Source organism: Lathyrus oleraceus, chromosome 7, assembly GCF_024323335.1.
Source record: "Lathyrus oleraceus cultivar Zhongwan6 chromosome 7, CAAS_Psat_ZW6_1.0, whole genome shotgun sequence".
Lineage (NCBI taxonomy): Eukaryota > Viridiplantae > Streptophyta > Magnoliopsida > Fabales > Fabaceae > Lathyrus > Lathyrus oleraceus.
The window spans coordinates 383,185,782-383,202,848 of NC_066585.1; the positions used below are offsets into that span (position 1 = coordinate 383,185,782).

At 38.8% G+C, this 17,067-nt stretch overlaps 1 protein-coding gene across 1 annotated transcript in view; it reads right to left on the reverse strand.

Annotated features, from left to right (window-relative positions):
* Window positions 1-13,632, reverse strand: part of LOC127103951 (digalactosyldiacylglycerol synthase 1, chloroplastic) — a 72,575-nt gene extending 58,943 nt beyond the window's left edge. The window contains exons 1-3 of the mRNA XM_051041179.1: window positions 13,609-13,632; window positions 13,480-13,554; window positions 13,213-13,371 (exon numbers count right to left, since the gene is read on the reverse strand). Of these exons, the coding sequence (XP_050897136.1) occupies window positions 13,213-13,371; window positions 13,480-13,554; window positions 13,609-13,632 (258 nt within the window). The remainder of the gene's footprint in view (window positions 1-13,212; window positions 13,372-13,479; window positions 13,555-13,608) is intronic.
* Between the last annotated feature and the right edge of the window lie 3,435 nt (window positions 13,633-17,067).

Genomic DNA, 17,067 nt, shown 5'->3' on the forward strand with positions numbered 1-17,067 from the left:
TCTTGTCTGTGTTATCTACTGATGTGGTTGAAGAACTTTTGAGTGTTTTGGTTCAGTTCTATGATCCTCTCTACCGGTGCTTCACTTTTCCAAATTAGCAGCTTGTACCTACATTATACGAGTATGCCCATCTCTTGGGTATACCCGTATCTGACATAGTACCTTTTAGTGGATTGGAGGAAACTCCCAGATCTCATATCATAGCTGAAGCTCTTCATCTGAAGAAATCTGAGATTGATGCTCATTTGGTGAAGAAATAAGGTATTCTTGGGTTGACTTCTGAGTTCCTCATTGGTAAAGCTACTGTCTTTACTCAAGCCGGTAGCATGGATGCTTTAGAAGCCATCTTTGAATTTCTCATATACGGTTTAGCTATGTTCCCTAACATTGACGGTTTTGTTGATGTTAACGCCATTAGAATCTTCTTGATTGGGAATCCTGTTCCTACTATGTTGGATGACATGTATTTCTATTTGCATTTGATAAATTCTAAAGGTGCTAGGACTATTGTGTGATGTGTTCCTCTCCTGTTCAAGTGGTTTATTTCGCACTTGCCTCAGACGCCTGCTTTTTTGGAAAATAAGCAATGTCTACGGTGGTCTCAGAGACTTATCTCTCTCACTAATGATGATATTGTTTGGTATGATTCTGCATTGAGTAGTGTGGATATTATTGATAGTTGTGGTGAGTTCTCTAATGTGCCTCTTATTGGTACATAATGAGGAACCAACTACAACCCTGCTTTGGCTCGTTGTCAACTTGGGCTCCCTTTGAGAGATAAACCTAATAATACTCAGTTATAAGGTCTTTTCTATCAAGAGGATAAAGACCCCCATCATTTGAAGCAGAGGATGATACATGCTTGGCATAATGTGCATAGGAAAGGAAGATTCGAGCTTGGTCCGTTCAACTGTGTAGCTTTGGAAGCTTACACTACTTGGGTGAAGAAGAGAGCTTTGGAGCTGAAGATGTCGTACGCCTGTGAAAGACCTATGCCTTTGGTTATGGATGGGCCATCAACTCCCCCTAACCGATATGTAGAGGAGTTGGAAGATGCACTCACCAAGATGAAGCAAGAGAAAGATATGTGGGAAGAGCGACTCCATGCTTTGAGCCGAAAACATGAAGAATTGAAACTTGAGTCGAGAGACAAGGATGCGCTTATTGAGATTCTTGAAGACCGAGCAATGAAGAGATAGAGAGAGCCAGAGGGTCCACCTTCCTCTAGCATGCCTCAGCCTTCGTGCTTGGAAGAAGATTATTGATCAGCTAGTTCTTGAGAAGGCTCGGATGAAGACATCCTTTGAGTCTGAGATTCGACGTATCAGAAGGAAGTATGCACCCATAGCCAGATCATCTGATGCAGTTGTTAGGGATCCTTAGGATGATAGTTTCCTTTTCTCTTGTATTTGTATTTTGGTTTCTGAAATTATACTCAGTGTAATCCTTCTAAATTTTATGAATAAAAGGGATTTTATGGTCAATCAAATTGTTGTTATTATTTGAATAATATTTGCAAATAGGACTTCATATGTTCCTTGAAACTAAACAAATTAAGAACATTGTATTTCATGCATCATTTGCACAACAGGTTTTTCTTTCGCCAAATGTCTTATCAGTTCTTCTTCTGTGCATCAGCCAAGCTGACTCACCGATGTAATACTCGTGCTAATCAACCGAGAATCATGGAGCATCTAGAGCAAGAAAACTGAGAGCTGAAGAACGAGATTGCCAGATTAACGACGCTAATGGAATCTATCATTACTGCACAAAATCAGTCTTCACCAACTCCTGCAACTCCTCCTCCTTAAAGAACCATCATTTTTGAGGTTGCTACCTCAAAAGTTCCAATTGCTGCTACCAGTCAATCCATGCCTACTCGATTCCCTTGGGGAATGCCACCCAATTTTGTGTCGGACGGGTATGCGCACACATTTGCTTCTATGTCGGCATATAGCCCGGTCATGTCAGTGACACCTCCAGTTGTTCATACTCTTCCTCTTGTTGAAGAAACTATCTACCATTTTGAGCCGTCTGAGGGCCCAGATGTATATGAGAAGATGGATGAAATTAAAGATCAATTCCTCGAGCTGCGTAAAGAGTTGAAGACTCTGAGAGTAAAAGACTTGTTTGGGAAGAGTGTTGCTGAACTCTGCTTGGTCCCCAATGTTAAGATCTGGATGAAGTTCAAAGTCCCCGACTTTGAAAAGTACAAAGGGAACACTTGCCCGCTAAGCCATCTTGTGATGTACACCATAAAGATGTCCATCCAAACTGATAATGATTAGTTGTTGATTCACTATTTCCAAGACAGTTTGACTAGAGCTTCCTTGAGGTGGTATATTGGTCTGGACAATACAAGCATCCGTACTTTCAATGACTTAGGAGAAGCCTTTGTCAAGCTGTATAAGTACAACATGGATATGGTGACTGATAGAGATCAGTTAAGGTCGAGGTCTAATAACGATAAAGAGACATTCAAAGAATATGCCCAGAGATAGAGAGAATTGGCTGCCCAGATAAGTCCACCTCTCGAAGAGAAAGAGATGACGAAGATCTTCTTGAAGACGCTGAGTTCGTTTTATTATGAACGTATGATTGCAAGTTCCCCCAATGATTTTATCAAAATGGTAAACATGGGAATGAGGCTAGAAGAAGGAGTCAGGGAAGGACGTTTGTCTAAACAAGAAGCATTAGCCAGCAAGAAATATGGTGGGACTTTCTCCAAGAGGAAGGAGGGAGAAACTAATTCAGTATCAGTGGGGAGGCAGAGGAAGCCTCATGTCAGAAAGAGTTCTCAACCTCGTCAACATCAACACCAAGTTTCATCAGTAATTCCGGTTTTTTCCAACAATTCCAACAATCAATCAGTTCCAATTCAACAACAACAACATGAACCATCGCAACAAAGAACCAATTACAACAACAACAACAACAATAATCACCAACAAAATTTTGAGAGGAAGAAGGTATCCTTTGACCCTATTCCTATGACTTATGCAGAATTGTACCCATCATTGGTTCTCAAGAACGTCAGTCAACCAAGAAATCCTTCACAAATTCCTGAGCCACTACCATGGTGGTTTGAACCTGAACTTCACTGTGCCTTTCACCAGGGAGCCCCTTGCCACGACATAGAGAACTGTTATCCCTTGAAATATGAAGTGCAAAAGCTTGTGAAGAGTGGTATGTTGTCCTTTGAGGATAGAGCGCCAAATGTGAAAGCTTATCCATTGCCTGCTCACGGTAATTCTACTGTCAACATGGTGGACGACTATCCAGGGAATTTCCGAGTATTTGATGTTCGACATATCCGTAGGCCGTTGGTGGAAATGCATAAAACCTTATGTGTGATCAGTGACTGTGAACATGACCATGATGGTTGTGTAATACGTAGCATGGACCCCCGTGGGTGTATGATTGTCAAAAGAGATATCCAGAAGTTGATGGATGAGAATGTAATCCAGATCCAACAATCGAAGGATATAGATGATGTGTGTCGCTACCAAGATTTTATGATAATGAAACTGGGACTAAAGAGATTCCAAAAAGAGGCAAAATCAGAAGAGTCGCCACCAAATTTTATTTGTGTGCCTCTATTGGAGAGGCGAGGGGAAATAGTCGATAAAACCCTCAGAAAAAAGACGCGCACGGGAAGCGCTAAACGAGAATAAGGAATCAGTCTCGCAACTGAGATTTGGGTTTGGAAGTCGATTATGCAAGGGGAAGGTATTAGCACCCCTTACGTCCATGGTACTCCATGGGAACCATTTGGGTTGTTTTACATACATGGGATTTATCTATCATTGTTTTATTTTCAGAAGAATATGTATGAAAGAGTGGGTGTTTTTGTTAATATAGTGCTCGCCAAGGATTGTGGCCCTTGTGCCTACGTATCACTCATTCGGGGATGAGGAATCAGAGCTCCGTAGTTCGGATTAGAAAATGTTTGTGTGTTTGTTGATTTTACCTTTGAAAAAAGGGTTTTCGGGATGATGCCCTAAGGCACAAACATGAGTTTGATGAGTTGTATTATTTTTACTTTGAATAAGGGTTTTATGAAATGAATGTTTGTGATTATATTGCACTAAAGTCATGGGCGGAGGCGATTATTCTAAACAAAAACCCAAGCGTCTTGCGTCTAAAATAATCAGAGTAAGGGTGGGAATGCTCCATTCTTACTCATTCTCCACCAATTAAGGCTCGTGGCGCACAATAATAATCGTAATTTTTAAGTGTTTTGAGTTTGATTATGAAAATGCTACTTGACGTTGAATCAAGGGTTTGGCTTATTTGATTATGAAATTTGGCTTATGCAACATGAATGCAAAGTAACCAACAAGAAACTAAAGGGTCTCATTGTAAGGTAGCCAAAGAGAAAGCCTTGTGTGTGCAAAAGTGACCTAAGCTAAATAAAGGATAATGGTCTTATAAACATGTCCCCCTAAGGTGGTGCCATGATGCCATTCTGACAACATGAATGTAAGTTACAGATGAAAATCCAATGTTTACAAAGTATCACAAAAGTGTAAAGGAAGGCCTCCAAGCAAAGGTCCTAAGATGAAATCCTCTAAGTCCAAGTCGATTAAGAGTGGAGTGAATATTTTTGGTCTTATCATTTTGTCATGTTTTTGTTGTTTTTAATGTATGATGACAATAAAATAAATAATAAGTAAATAAAACATGCATGATGAGTTTGTCCAATGGTGATGATAATGAGTAATTAAATGTAAATTACAAGGTAATAACATAAAAGTAAATTACAAGATAAAAAATGACAATATCACAATAATAATGGATAATGATAAACAAAATTAGTGAAGTATAATTAGTGGTTAGTAATATATAAAAAATAAACATTTTTTAAGACTATTTCCTAGGCCAAAAAGACTTAAAATATGACACATTAAGGGATAGTTTATCATTGATGCAAAGTATTGAAGATGATTAAAAAATCAACTAACAATAGATTTGTAACAAAGAAAGTTATGCAACCTTAAGTCCATCTATTAAAAAAAGTGATTTGTTCTCTTTCTTTTGTTTTTATTCCTCTTTTATTTAGCAAGATGGTAAGAGAGAAAATAAATTAGCATAATGTAAATGATATGGTTAGATAAACAATAAACATAAACATAAAATACTTGAAATGAAGTGAACAACAAAATAGATTGCAAGAAATTAAAGTGAAATAATATAAATGTTAGAAGTTAGTAGTTAGTGAACATAAACATAAAATAAATAAAAATGAACAATAAAATGAATTTCAAGGAATTAAAGTGCAATAATATAAATGTTAGGAGTTAGTAGTTAGTAGTTAGTAACAATAAACAAATGGATTAGCAAGTTAATGTAAAGGCATGGTTTCATCTATGTATCAAATGACTCAAATATGGTTGAAATAGAGGCAATCTATCAATGCCTCAAATTATCATGAATGGTCTATTGATCAATCATTAATAGGTTTCAAACATTGAAGATTTAATCAACTCTAAACAACCATGGCCATGATCTAATAGAACTCATCAACCAAATAAATGTAACAACAAGTCAACAATAAAGAAGGTGAACAAAAAGTTAGTAAGAGTAAGAAATCTCAAAAAAAGTGTGTAAACCAAAGTTAATCATTTTTTACAAGCTGGAGTCTAAAACCTCTCAAAAGATCAACCAAGAACAAACAACCATTTTCAACACAAAAACAGAACCTAAAAGTTAACAAAGTTTAAGCTAAAATCATTACCCAAAAATGTTGAAAAAGGGTAGGTTGAAATGGTGTTGAGCTTGGATATGAAGAAAGGGATTTGGGGATGAAAGTGTTTAAGGTGGAAGTTTAGTGAACGGGTTGAGTTATTAGTATTAGAGAGTGAGAAGTTTTTGAAAAAAATTGTGAAAGAGGACAAAAAAGTTGGTGGGTGACTTTTTTGAGTGAGAAAGATTTTTTTTTTTTTGACCTAGGTTTGAAGAGGAGAGTGAATGGTACTTGGACAGAACTTTTGGGGGCTAGGAAGCATGAAAAATGAGGGGAAATAACACCTATATTTATAGGGAAAGTAAGTGGAAAAGGGGGTGAACCAAAAACTACTATGTGTAAAAAACAGAGCTACTGCTGCTGTCCTCGCAGGTGTAATCGATTACCCTGATTAGTGTAATCGATTACTGGTACCAAAAATGGTATGGGAACCTGATTTTTACCCAGTAATCGATTACAGGCACCAAAAATTGCATGGGATCCTGATTTTTCCTAGTAATCGATTACCAAGGTTGGTGTGATCGATTACACTGTCCAAAAAATGAATTTTTGCCGTTTTGGCGGTGCTTTCTCAGGTATGAACGTCGTGCCTTGAGCCCGTGCAACATGCCTTTGGTTTTGGATGTTAATGCAAGTATGGTGATGAAATGGTGAATGTATATAGGGGTAATAGGGACACGGATCAGACGAAGGTTGTATGGGAGTAAGGTGATGGATCGAAAGAAAGTTGTATGGGGGTAGGGTGAATTTTGGGTATGACAGCTTCCCTTATTTAATTTTCTCGGACCTGAATACATGGATAGTGACGACTTCCAAGGTATTCAAGGTAAGAGAGGATTAAATACTAATGAGAGTAACCAGAAATTCGCCCTGCCGGAGGATGATAATATGAATATTTGTTTAGGGATTATGCATGGGTATAATGATTATGCATGCAATGTGATCTATGCATCCTAAGTATCTTCTTAATGATAAAAGTTTGATGTCAAAAGGCCCCAAGAAAGTTGAGGGAAGAAAGATTCACTAGGGAATGAGAAAAAGAAAGGGTGATCATTCCTAGTAACGACTGGGGAAAAACAATACAGTGTTCCTTAGCAACGGCTGGAACACAAAGCATCTATTAGGGGTCAAACAAACAAAATCAGTGACGATTCTTAGCGAAGGCTAGAATACCTGACTCGACTGGAGATACAATTTTTCCTCGCGAAGGTACAGTGACGATCCTTAGCGATTGCTAGAATACCTGACTCGACTGGAGATACAATTTTTCCCTGAAGGTACAGTGACGATTCGTAGCAAAGGCTAGAATACCTGAAATCCTCCGGGAAGATCAAACATCTCAGTGACGATTCTTAGTAATGACTAGAACACCTGGCTCTGCTGACGAGAATACAGATGTCAAGTGACGGTTCCTAGCAATGGCCGGAATACCTGACATTTACTGGAGAAAAATGAATTCAAGGATGATTCTCGGCTATGAATGCCTGACTCGGCTTGGGGAATGAGCCCAAAATGCTTATAGTCCGGAAAATAAGAATTCAGTGACGATTCTTAACAACGACTAAGAACACCTGACTCTACGGGGAAAAGGAAAAATGTGTTGATGACTTTCTAGGGATAGAAGAAGTACAGTTATGTTTCTCAACAATGGCTAGAATGCCTGACTCCTCTAGGGAAACTTGACAATGAAACGAAACAACTTAGCGGCGATTCCCAGCAACTGCTGGAATGCGTGGTTGTGCTTAGGAAATGTTTTGAGGATGAACATTGATTTTATTGGGGAAAATTCCTGACAACGGTTGGAAAATTTTGAACCCTGACGAGTTAATTTGAGTAAGTTAAGGACATACTTATGATGTGAGGTTATGTATGCCAATATGTGTTTGGGCTTTCACGGGGGAATGTATGAAATGCAGGGTTTGTAAGTTATGCCAAATATGATTGGGCTTTGTAGGGAAGTGTATTTGGGGCATGCCAATGGTGATTGTGCTTAAAAAGGGTGATTGGGGAAAGTGTAATGACTTTCCGGTACTTTGAGAAATTGGAGCTCGACGTACATGCAAGCACTGAAAGTAATATTCGAAAATCCTTGCTGGGGAGAGAAATGACTGGCCAGGTCCAAAGAACTGTGTGGCGCCCTTGGAAATGTGTTATGATTATCTTTATCAAAATTCTGAAAGGAGTGTAATTCGATATTGTCTCCCTTATAGTTTTTTTTTGAAAAAAAAGGTCTTTTAATCGAAAATTTCCCGTGTAATTTTATTTTAAAATGTCATATTTCGCAGACAAAGCAGGAAAAGTAAGAATATGGAGCACATGTGAGGGTACTGATTTTTATTGACAAGTGGTCCCAAAAATAGGGAATTTTGTACAAAGGAAAGCAATTCCTAAAAGAGGTGATCGCGAAAAGAAAAGTGATAATTGTAATGGCAATGAAACATCTCGAGTTTCCACCAAATTCTGACTCTGGTATAGCCTTTTATGCCTTTGGTCGTCCTTTGATCTTGCTTTCAGAAGGAGAGTGATATGATTGACTTGCTGGGGGACCCATATAATTGATTTGTCGGGGAATGCAGAAGGATTCCTTGTGGGATGCAACCTCTTTCTCTTGTTAAATCCCTAATTTTTGCCTAGACCGCCCTTTCGGGTTTTCAGTCTACCGGGATGCCCATTTTTGCATAAGTTACCCTTTCGGGTTTTCAACATATCGGGCTTTCTTTTTATTTTTATTTTAAGCATAGTATTTTTTGACTGCATCCGCATTCACCGGGGATGGAAGATCTTCACCATCCATAGTTGCAAGGATTAAGGCTCCTCCGGAGAAGACGTTTCTTACAACATACGGGTCGTTGTAGTTTGGCGTCCATTTTCCCCTTGGGTCATGTAAGACCCCAATTTTGACCCTAAGATCCCTCATGGCATCATAACATTGCATTTTCATTGCCTCAAGGATCTTTAGCATCTTGGTTCCCTTTGCCTTTGGGTGGGACTCCTTGTGATTGGTTTGAGATCACCAAGCATGCTTGAATTATACATCATTGTTTCTCTTACTTTTGTTTACTAACCAAAAGCACAAAAATGTGTCACTAACATCTTTTGTTTGAAGCTTGAGTATCATCCAAGACACTTTGCGGGTTCTATTTAGATGATCAGTCAACACAAGGGAATGGCTTGAGATACTTCCAACAGGTTCAAATGGGGTCTATTCGTCAGTCAAAACGTTAATCTTGAAGGAGCAATAGTTTGTTCATGAGCTGTCATGCTCGCTAGGCGAGCAGAATGGGTCGCCTAGCAAGTCCCAAGAAAAGCCACCAGAATCACCTACGCTCAGAGGAATTTCTTGAATTGTCATGCTCGGAAGGCGAAGCCCACGTGTTTAAAAAAAAAAGAAAAAAAAAAGAAAAAAGAAAACGAAAAACGAAAAAAATAAAATAATAATAATAATAATAAATAAATAAATTTTGGACTTTGGCCTCTCACATTTGAGCCCAAAGGTCCACAAAAATCAGGTTATAAATTCAGAGTTTCAGTGAAACAAAAGGCCATTCTATTCCTATTACCCTGGCAAGGAAAAAGATAGTAAGAGAAGAGCTAACAGAGTTCAGAGCAACCTCCAGAGACTGAAGAGAACTCATCGGCAAAGAACCAATTCCCTCTCATATAAACCCTCAAATTGCTTTGCAAACCCAACCGGACAATTCAATTTCATTCGATCTCTCCAGTCAGGTTTGCCTTATTCCCATTACTTTATGCTTTTAATTTGAATGCTCTGAATGTATGAGGTATTATGGGTGAATTTGATACCCTTTTGATGCATGTGTTTGACAAGAGGTTTAGGCCTCCTACCCTTGGTTTCTTTTTGTGAGCTTTTTGTGAATTTTAATGGCATGATTCATGTGGTTACATTTTGATTTGGGGGCAACTGTTGATTACCCTATCTTGTTTCTCTAACCTGTTTGTTGAGCTTTGTTTTGTGAGGGCTCATATGACTCTTGCAGAGATGGCTTGCCTGGTGTTCCATTTTATTTGTGGGATACCACCTGGAGGTTTATTCCGATTACCTGTACTAACTCACGTTCTTTGATGGTGCTAGCTTGAGAGATCTCTGGGTTTCTTATCTCTTTAATTGTTGTTACCTCGGATCTTTATCCGTACGGTAGATCTCTCGATCCCTTTAGTTTTCCCGCATTTTACCGCTTTCTTAGGTTTCGCATAGCCTCTCGTGGCATGTCAATTAAGGTTGCGCGGTTCCTTCATCTAGGACTACCTTTTTGCGTGAGCATCCCTAAACACCCCAAACTCATTGGTTTTTCTTCTCCTAAGAACACGTTATCTCCTTCTACTACAGGCGAGTAAGTCTCCAAAGGTCGAGCATCCGGTAGATTGCGTAGTAACGTCGTTCACCCCAAAACACAACCCTTACCCCATAGGTAGCCGAACCTTGTTTCACTTTGATTCTCATCCCATATGAGATACGTAGGCATAAGACGCGATGTCTTAGCGAGCACACTCCTCTTTAACCCATAGGTAGCCGAGCTACGAAGACTCAGATTCTCAGATTCAGATGAGATACGTATGCAGTGGATGCGACGTCCGTGCGAGTCATTTTCTTTTGATCCTTCTTTTAGTAAGTAGTACATTAGATAAACATACACGCTTTTCTCATCCCTTCAATCATGTTTGCACAAATAAATTTTCAAAAAAAAACAACAACCTTTGCAACAAATGTGAAAAGGGCTCCCTAGGAGTACCTAGGATGCTTTGGGTGCCTAACACCTTCCCATTGCATAACCAACCCCCTTACCCAGATCTCTGACATTTTTACTAGTTTTTGATTCGATAAAACTTTTAGGTTATGTTCGCTTTCTAACCATTCCTTTGGATAAATAGAAGTGCGGTGGCGACTCGACTTGTATGATTTACCTTGGATTTAGTCAATATCTCTAATGGTAACGAATACCCCGCTACAGGTCAATATGGATTGGTAGAATCTTTTTCAATACGAGGTCTCCGGCCTTTAGGCTGCGGGGGAAAACCTTTTTGTCATGTGCCCTCTTGATGCGCTTTTGATAGAGTTGGTTGTGGCAGATGGATGTCAAACGCTTCTCATCAATGAGGTTTAGTTGGTCGTATCGAGCTTGTATCCACTCAGACTCACCAAGCTTAACATCTGTCAAAATCCTTAAGGAAGGAATCTCTACTTCGACTGGCAAGACTGCATCCATGCCATACACAAGGGAGAAGGGAGTTGCCCTAGTAGAAGTGCGTATGGAAGTACGATAGTTGTGTAATGCGAATGGAAGAATTTTGTGCCAATCTTTATAGGTTTCCACCATCTTTTGCACGATCTTCTTGATGTTTTTATTAGCAGCCTCAACTGCGCCATTCATCTTAGGCCTATAAGGCGATGAGTTGTGGTGGTCGATCCTGAAATCTTGGCATAGCTCTTTCATCATTTTATTATTGAGGTTAGATCCATTATTAGTAATGATCTTGTTGGGGACCCCATAATGGAAAATGATTTCTTTATTGAGGAATCGAGTCACCACTTGTCTGGTAACATTGGCGTACGAGACTGCTTCTACCCATTTTGTGAAGTAGTCAATGGCTACAAGGATGAAGCGGTGTCCATTCGAGGCAGTTGGCTCTATGCGTCCGATCACGTCAATGCCCCACATGGAAAAAGGCCAAGGTGATGTTAGGACATTGAGAGGAATTGGCGACACATGGATCCTATCAACATAGATCTGGCACTTGTGGCAGGTTTGAACGTGGTGATGACAGTCAATCTCCATAGTCATCCAATAGTAGCCGGCCCTTAAGATTTTCTTTACCATAGTGTTCCCACTAGCATGCGTCCCAAAGGATCCTTCATGAATTTCCATTATAATCTAGTTTGCTTCTTGCTTGTTCACACATCTAAGCAGAACCGAATCATAAATTCTCTTGTATAATACGCCCCCACTTAAGAAGAATTTGGATGATAGTTTCCGAAGATACTTCTTGTCCGTGATGGATGTGTCTGCATGGTACTCTTGGTTCTCTAAGAATTTCATGATGTCATAGAACCAAGGATGACCGTCAGCTTCATCTTCTGCTTCCAGACAGTAAGCAGGTTTGTCCAAGTAGTCCAGGTGAAAGGATGGAAATTCGTTCTTCCACTTAACTTTAAACATGGACGCTAAAGTTGCCAAGGCGTCAGCTATCTGATTCTCTTCTCGAGGGATGTGGTGGAATGTAATTTCATCGAAGTAGGGGACTAGTTTCAAGACATGCTCTTTGTAAGGAATGAGCTTATGATCTCTAGTATCCTAATCTCCTTTGACTTGGCTGATTACCAAGGCTGAATCTCAATAGACTTCAAGGATTTTGATCCTAAGATCGATAGCAGCTTCAATACCAAAGATACAAGCGTCGTATTTGGCCATATTGTTTATGCATTCCAAACATAATCTGGCGGTAAAGGGGAGGTGGAAATTACTTGGAGAAGTGATTACTGCCCCAACACCATTGCCATGAGCATTAGAAGCTCCATCAAAAACCAAGGTTTATCAGGATCCAGGCTCGGGTCCTTCCTTGGGACCGGGGATGTTGCAATCCCTAATCAACATGATATCCTCGTCGGGGAATTCAAAACGCATAGACTGGTAGTCCTCTAAGGGCTTTTGTGCAAGATAATCAGACAATACACTCCCTTTGATGGAATTTTAAGTGACGTGTTGGATATTGTACTCGGTTAAAGCCATTTGCCATCGGACTACTCTACCGGTTAAAGTCGACTTCTCAAAGAAGTATTTGACAGGATCCATCTTAGAGATCAACAACATTGTATGAGTGAGCATGTACTGTCTTAAACATTTGGCAGCCCATGCTAGTGCGCAACAAGTCTTTTCAAGCATCGAATACATGCTCTAGTAATCAGTGAATTTCTTGCTTAAGTAGTATATTGCATGCTCTTTTCTACCAGTCTCGTCATGTTGGCCGAGGACACATCCCATAGATCCTTCAAGAACGGTGAGATGCATGATTAATGGTCTACCAGGTATAGGAGGCATCAACACAGGAGGTTCTTGTAAATACTCCTTTATTTTCTCAAATGCGTCTTGGCAATCATCGTTCCAAATGATGGATTGATCTTTTCAAAGAGGTTTGAAGATTGGATCACAAGTGGCAGTGAGGTGAGATATGAACCTAGCAATGTAGTTCAATCTACCCAGGAATCCTCGGACTTCCTTCTCAGTTTTGGGTGCAGGCATAGCTTGAATGGCCTTTACTTTCTCGGGATCTACTTCAATGCCGCGTTGGCTGACGATAAAACCTAGCAATTTGCTAGATCTTACCCCAAATGTGCATTTGTTGGGATTAAGCCTCAATTTGAACTTTCTCAACCTCCCAAACAGCTTTCCTAGATTGACAAGGTATTCCTCTTCAGTTTGATACTTGGATCTCATATCATCATCATATACCTCAATCTCTTTATGGATCATATCGTGAAAGAGAGTGACCATGGCTCGTTGGTATATGGCATCGGCGTTCTTCAATCCAAAAGGCATCACCATGTAGCAGAAGGTGTCCCATGATGTTATGAAAGTGGTTTTCTCCATATCTTGTTGAGCCATGTGGATCTGGTTATAACCGGAGAAACCATCCATAAAAGAGAAAACAAAGAATTAGGCGGTATTGTCTACTAGCACGCCAATGTGTGGTAGTGGGAAGTCTTCTTTGGGACTTACTCTATTTAGATCTCTATAATCTACGCACATTCTCACTTTTCCATCCTTCTTAGGTACAGGCACAATGTTAGCAATCTATTGAGGATAATCATAAACCGCTAGGAAGCCAACGTTGAGTTATTTTTGTACCTCCTCCTTGATCTTCATAGCCATATCGGGACAAGTCCTTCGTAGCTTTTGTTTTATTGGAAAGCATTATTTTTTAAGAGGAAGATGGTGGACCACAATGTCAGTATCAAGGTTGGGCATGTCTTGGTATGACCATGCAAACACATCCTTGTACTCCTTCAAGAGTTCGATCAATTTTTCCTTCACCTCGTCTTGTAGAGCAGAGCCGACTCAGACTTCTTTTGCTTCCTCGTCTGTCCCAAGGTTAATCACTTCCACTAATTCTTCGTACGGCTGAGTGCCCTTTTCCTCTTGCTTGAGCAACCTTGTCAATTCTTCAGAGAGTTCGGCCTCTTCCTCACATTCTTCATCGGCTTGATTAATCGGGTTGTCAAAGTCATATGAGACTGTAGCAGAATTATCATTGGTGGTTGTCGAGGATGATCTGCATGATTTAAGGTTCACGGCTTTTATTGATATGAAAGAAATGATGATCTTAAATAAATAAAAATTAAAAGAAAATTGCCATTTTGAAAAAGGTGAAATAAATAAATGAAAGACAAGGATCTCAAAATTGATTACGAACATGAACCTTTTTCATTAATGATTAATAAGGAAATTTGATGAGGCCCTACAAATGATTCCCCCATGCCATGGGCTTGACATGGGTTCTTTTTTTATATATAAAAGGGAAGGAAAACAACATTGAGAATTACACTTTAATTAGTGTCACTTTAGGCATTTCAACCTCGGTCCATTTGGTGGCACCCTTTCCATCAGTCTTTGTGAAGATCAATCAGGCATCTTCTTCTTCGTCTTCTTCCACGGCACAGATACGATTGTCATCAAGGTAACCGAGGCTTGAGAAGTTTTCAGATAGCGGGAGCCCTGGTCCCTTGTAGCTATTGGCACGGGTTTATTCAAATTCTGGGAGTTGTATCCTAAACAGGTATGGTTCTTATTGGCAGGAAGTTCAAGCAATCTTCCCCATCCTTGGGGGTGTCCATCCTTTATGATTGTCAGGGCGTCCTTAAGAGATGCGATTGGAGATTCGGCATATTTTGATTCATCCTTTGATGGGCCGACCATTTCAACATTGATAACTTCAAAAGATTGGAACGGGACTTCCCTCATCTCCCTTTCTCCTTCAACGTATCGGAAAGATGCGAGGTGACTTACCACAATGTCCTCTTCACCCTTAACAATAACTAGTTTATCATCAGCTAAGAATTTCAATTTTTGGTGGAGCGTTGAAGTGATTGCACCAGCTGAATGGATCCAAGGCCTTCCTAGAAGACAATTGTAGGCTGGATAGATGTCCATTACGAAGAAAGTGATGTTATACCCCAAAGTTCACCATACCCCCATACAACTTTCTTTCGATCTATCACCCTACTCGCATACAACCTTCATCTGATCCGTGTCCCTATTACCCCTACATACATTCATCATTTCATCAACATACTTGCAGTAACATCCAAAACCAAAGGCATGTTGCACGGGCTCAAGGCATGGCGTTCATACCTGAGAAAACACCATTAAAACGGAAAAAATTCATTTTTTGAACAGTGTAATGGATTACACCAACCTTGGTAATCGATTACTGGGAAAAAATCAGGCTCCCATGCCATTTTTGGTGCCTGTAATCGATTACACCAACCACGCTAATCAACTACTGGGCAAAAATCAGGTTCCCAGGCCATTTTTGGTGCCTGTAATCAATTACACCAATCAGGGTGATCGATTAAACCTGCGAGGACATCAGCAGTAGCTCTGTTTTTTACACAGAGTACTTTTTGGTTCACCCCCTTTTCCACTTACTTTCCCTATAAATAGAGGTATTATTTCCCCTTATTTTTCATGCTTCCAAGCCTCCAAAAGTTTTGTCCAAGTATCATTCACTCTCCTCTCCAAACCTAGGTCAAAACAAAAAAAATCTTTCTCACACAAAAAAGTCACCGACCAACTTTTTTGTCCTCTTTCACATTTTTTTCCAAAAACTTCTCACTCTCTAACACTCATAACTCAGCCCCTTCACTAAACTTTCACCATAAACACTTTCATCCCCAAACCCCTTGCTTCATATCCAAGCTCAACACCATTTCAACCAACCCTTTTTCAACATTTTTGGGTAATAATTTTAGCTTAAACTTTGTTAACTTTTGGGTCCTGTTTTTGTGTTGAAAATGATTGTTTGTTCTTGGTTGATCTTTTGAGAGGGTATAGACTCAAGCTTGTAAAATGATTAACTTTGGTTTACACACTTTTTTTTTTAGATTTCTTACTCTTACTACCTTTTTGTTCACCTTCTTTAGTGTTGCTTTGTTTTGTTATCATTTAATAGTTATTGTTGACTTGTTGTTACATTTATTTGGTTGATGAGTTCTATTAGATCATGGACATGGTTGTTTAGAGTTGATTAAATCTTCAATGTTTTAAACCTATTAATGGTTGATCAATAGATCATTCATGATACTTTGAGGCATTGATAGATTGCCTCTATTTCGACCATATTTGAGTCATTTGATACATAGATGAAACCATGTCTTTACACTAACTTTCTAATCCATTTGCTTATTGTTACTAACTACTAACTACTAACTCCTAACATTTATATTATTGCACTTTAATTCCTTGCAATTTATTTTATTATTCATTTTTATTTACTTTATGTTTATGTTCATTAATTACTAACTTCTAACATTTATATTATTTCACTTTATTTTCTTGCAATCTATTTTGTTGTTCACTTCATTTCAAGTATTTTATGTTTATGTTTATTGTTTATCTAACCATATCATTTACATTATGCTAATTTATTTTCTCTATTACCATCTTGCTAAATAAAATAGGAATAAAAACAAAAGAAAGAGAACAAATCACTTTTTTTAATAGATGGACTTAAGGTTGCATAACTCTCTTTGTTACAAATCTATTGTTAGTTGATTTTTTAATCATCTTCAATACTTTGCATCAATGATAAGCTATCACTTAATGTGTCATATTTTAAGTCTTTTTTGCCTAGGAAATAGTCTTAAAAAATATTCATTTTGTACATATTACTAACCACTAATTATACTTCACTGATTTTGTTTATCATTAACCATTATTATTGTGATATTGTCATTTTTTATCTTATAATTTACTTTTATGTTATTATCTTGTAATTTACATTTAAGTACTCATTATCATCATCATTGTACAAACTCATCATGCATGTTTTATTTACTTGTTATTTATTTTATTGTCATCATACATTAAAAACAACAAAAACATGACAAAATGATAAGACCAAAAATATTCACTCCACTCTTAATCGACTTGAACTTAGAGGATTTCATCGTAGGACCTTTGCTTGGAGGCCTTCCTTTACTCTTTTGTGATACTTTGTAAATGTTGGATTTTCATCCGTACCTTACATTCATGTTGTAAGAATGGCATCATGGCACCACCTTTGGGGGACATGTTTATAAGACCATT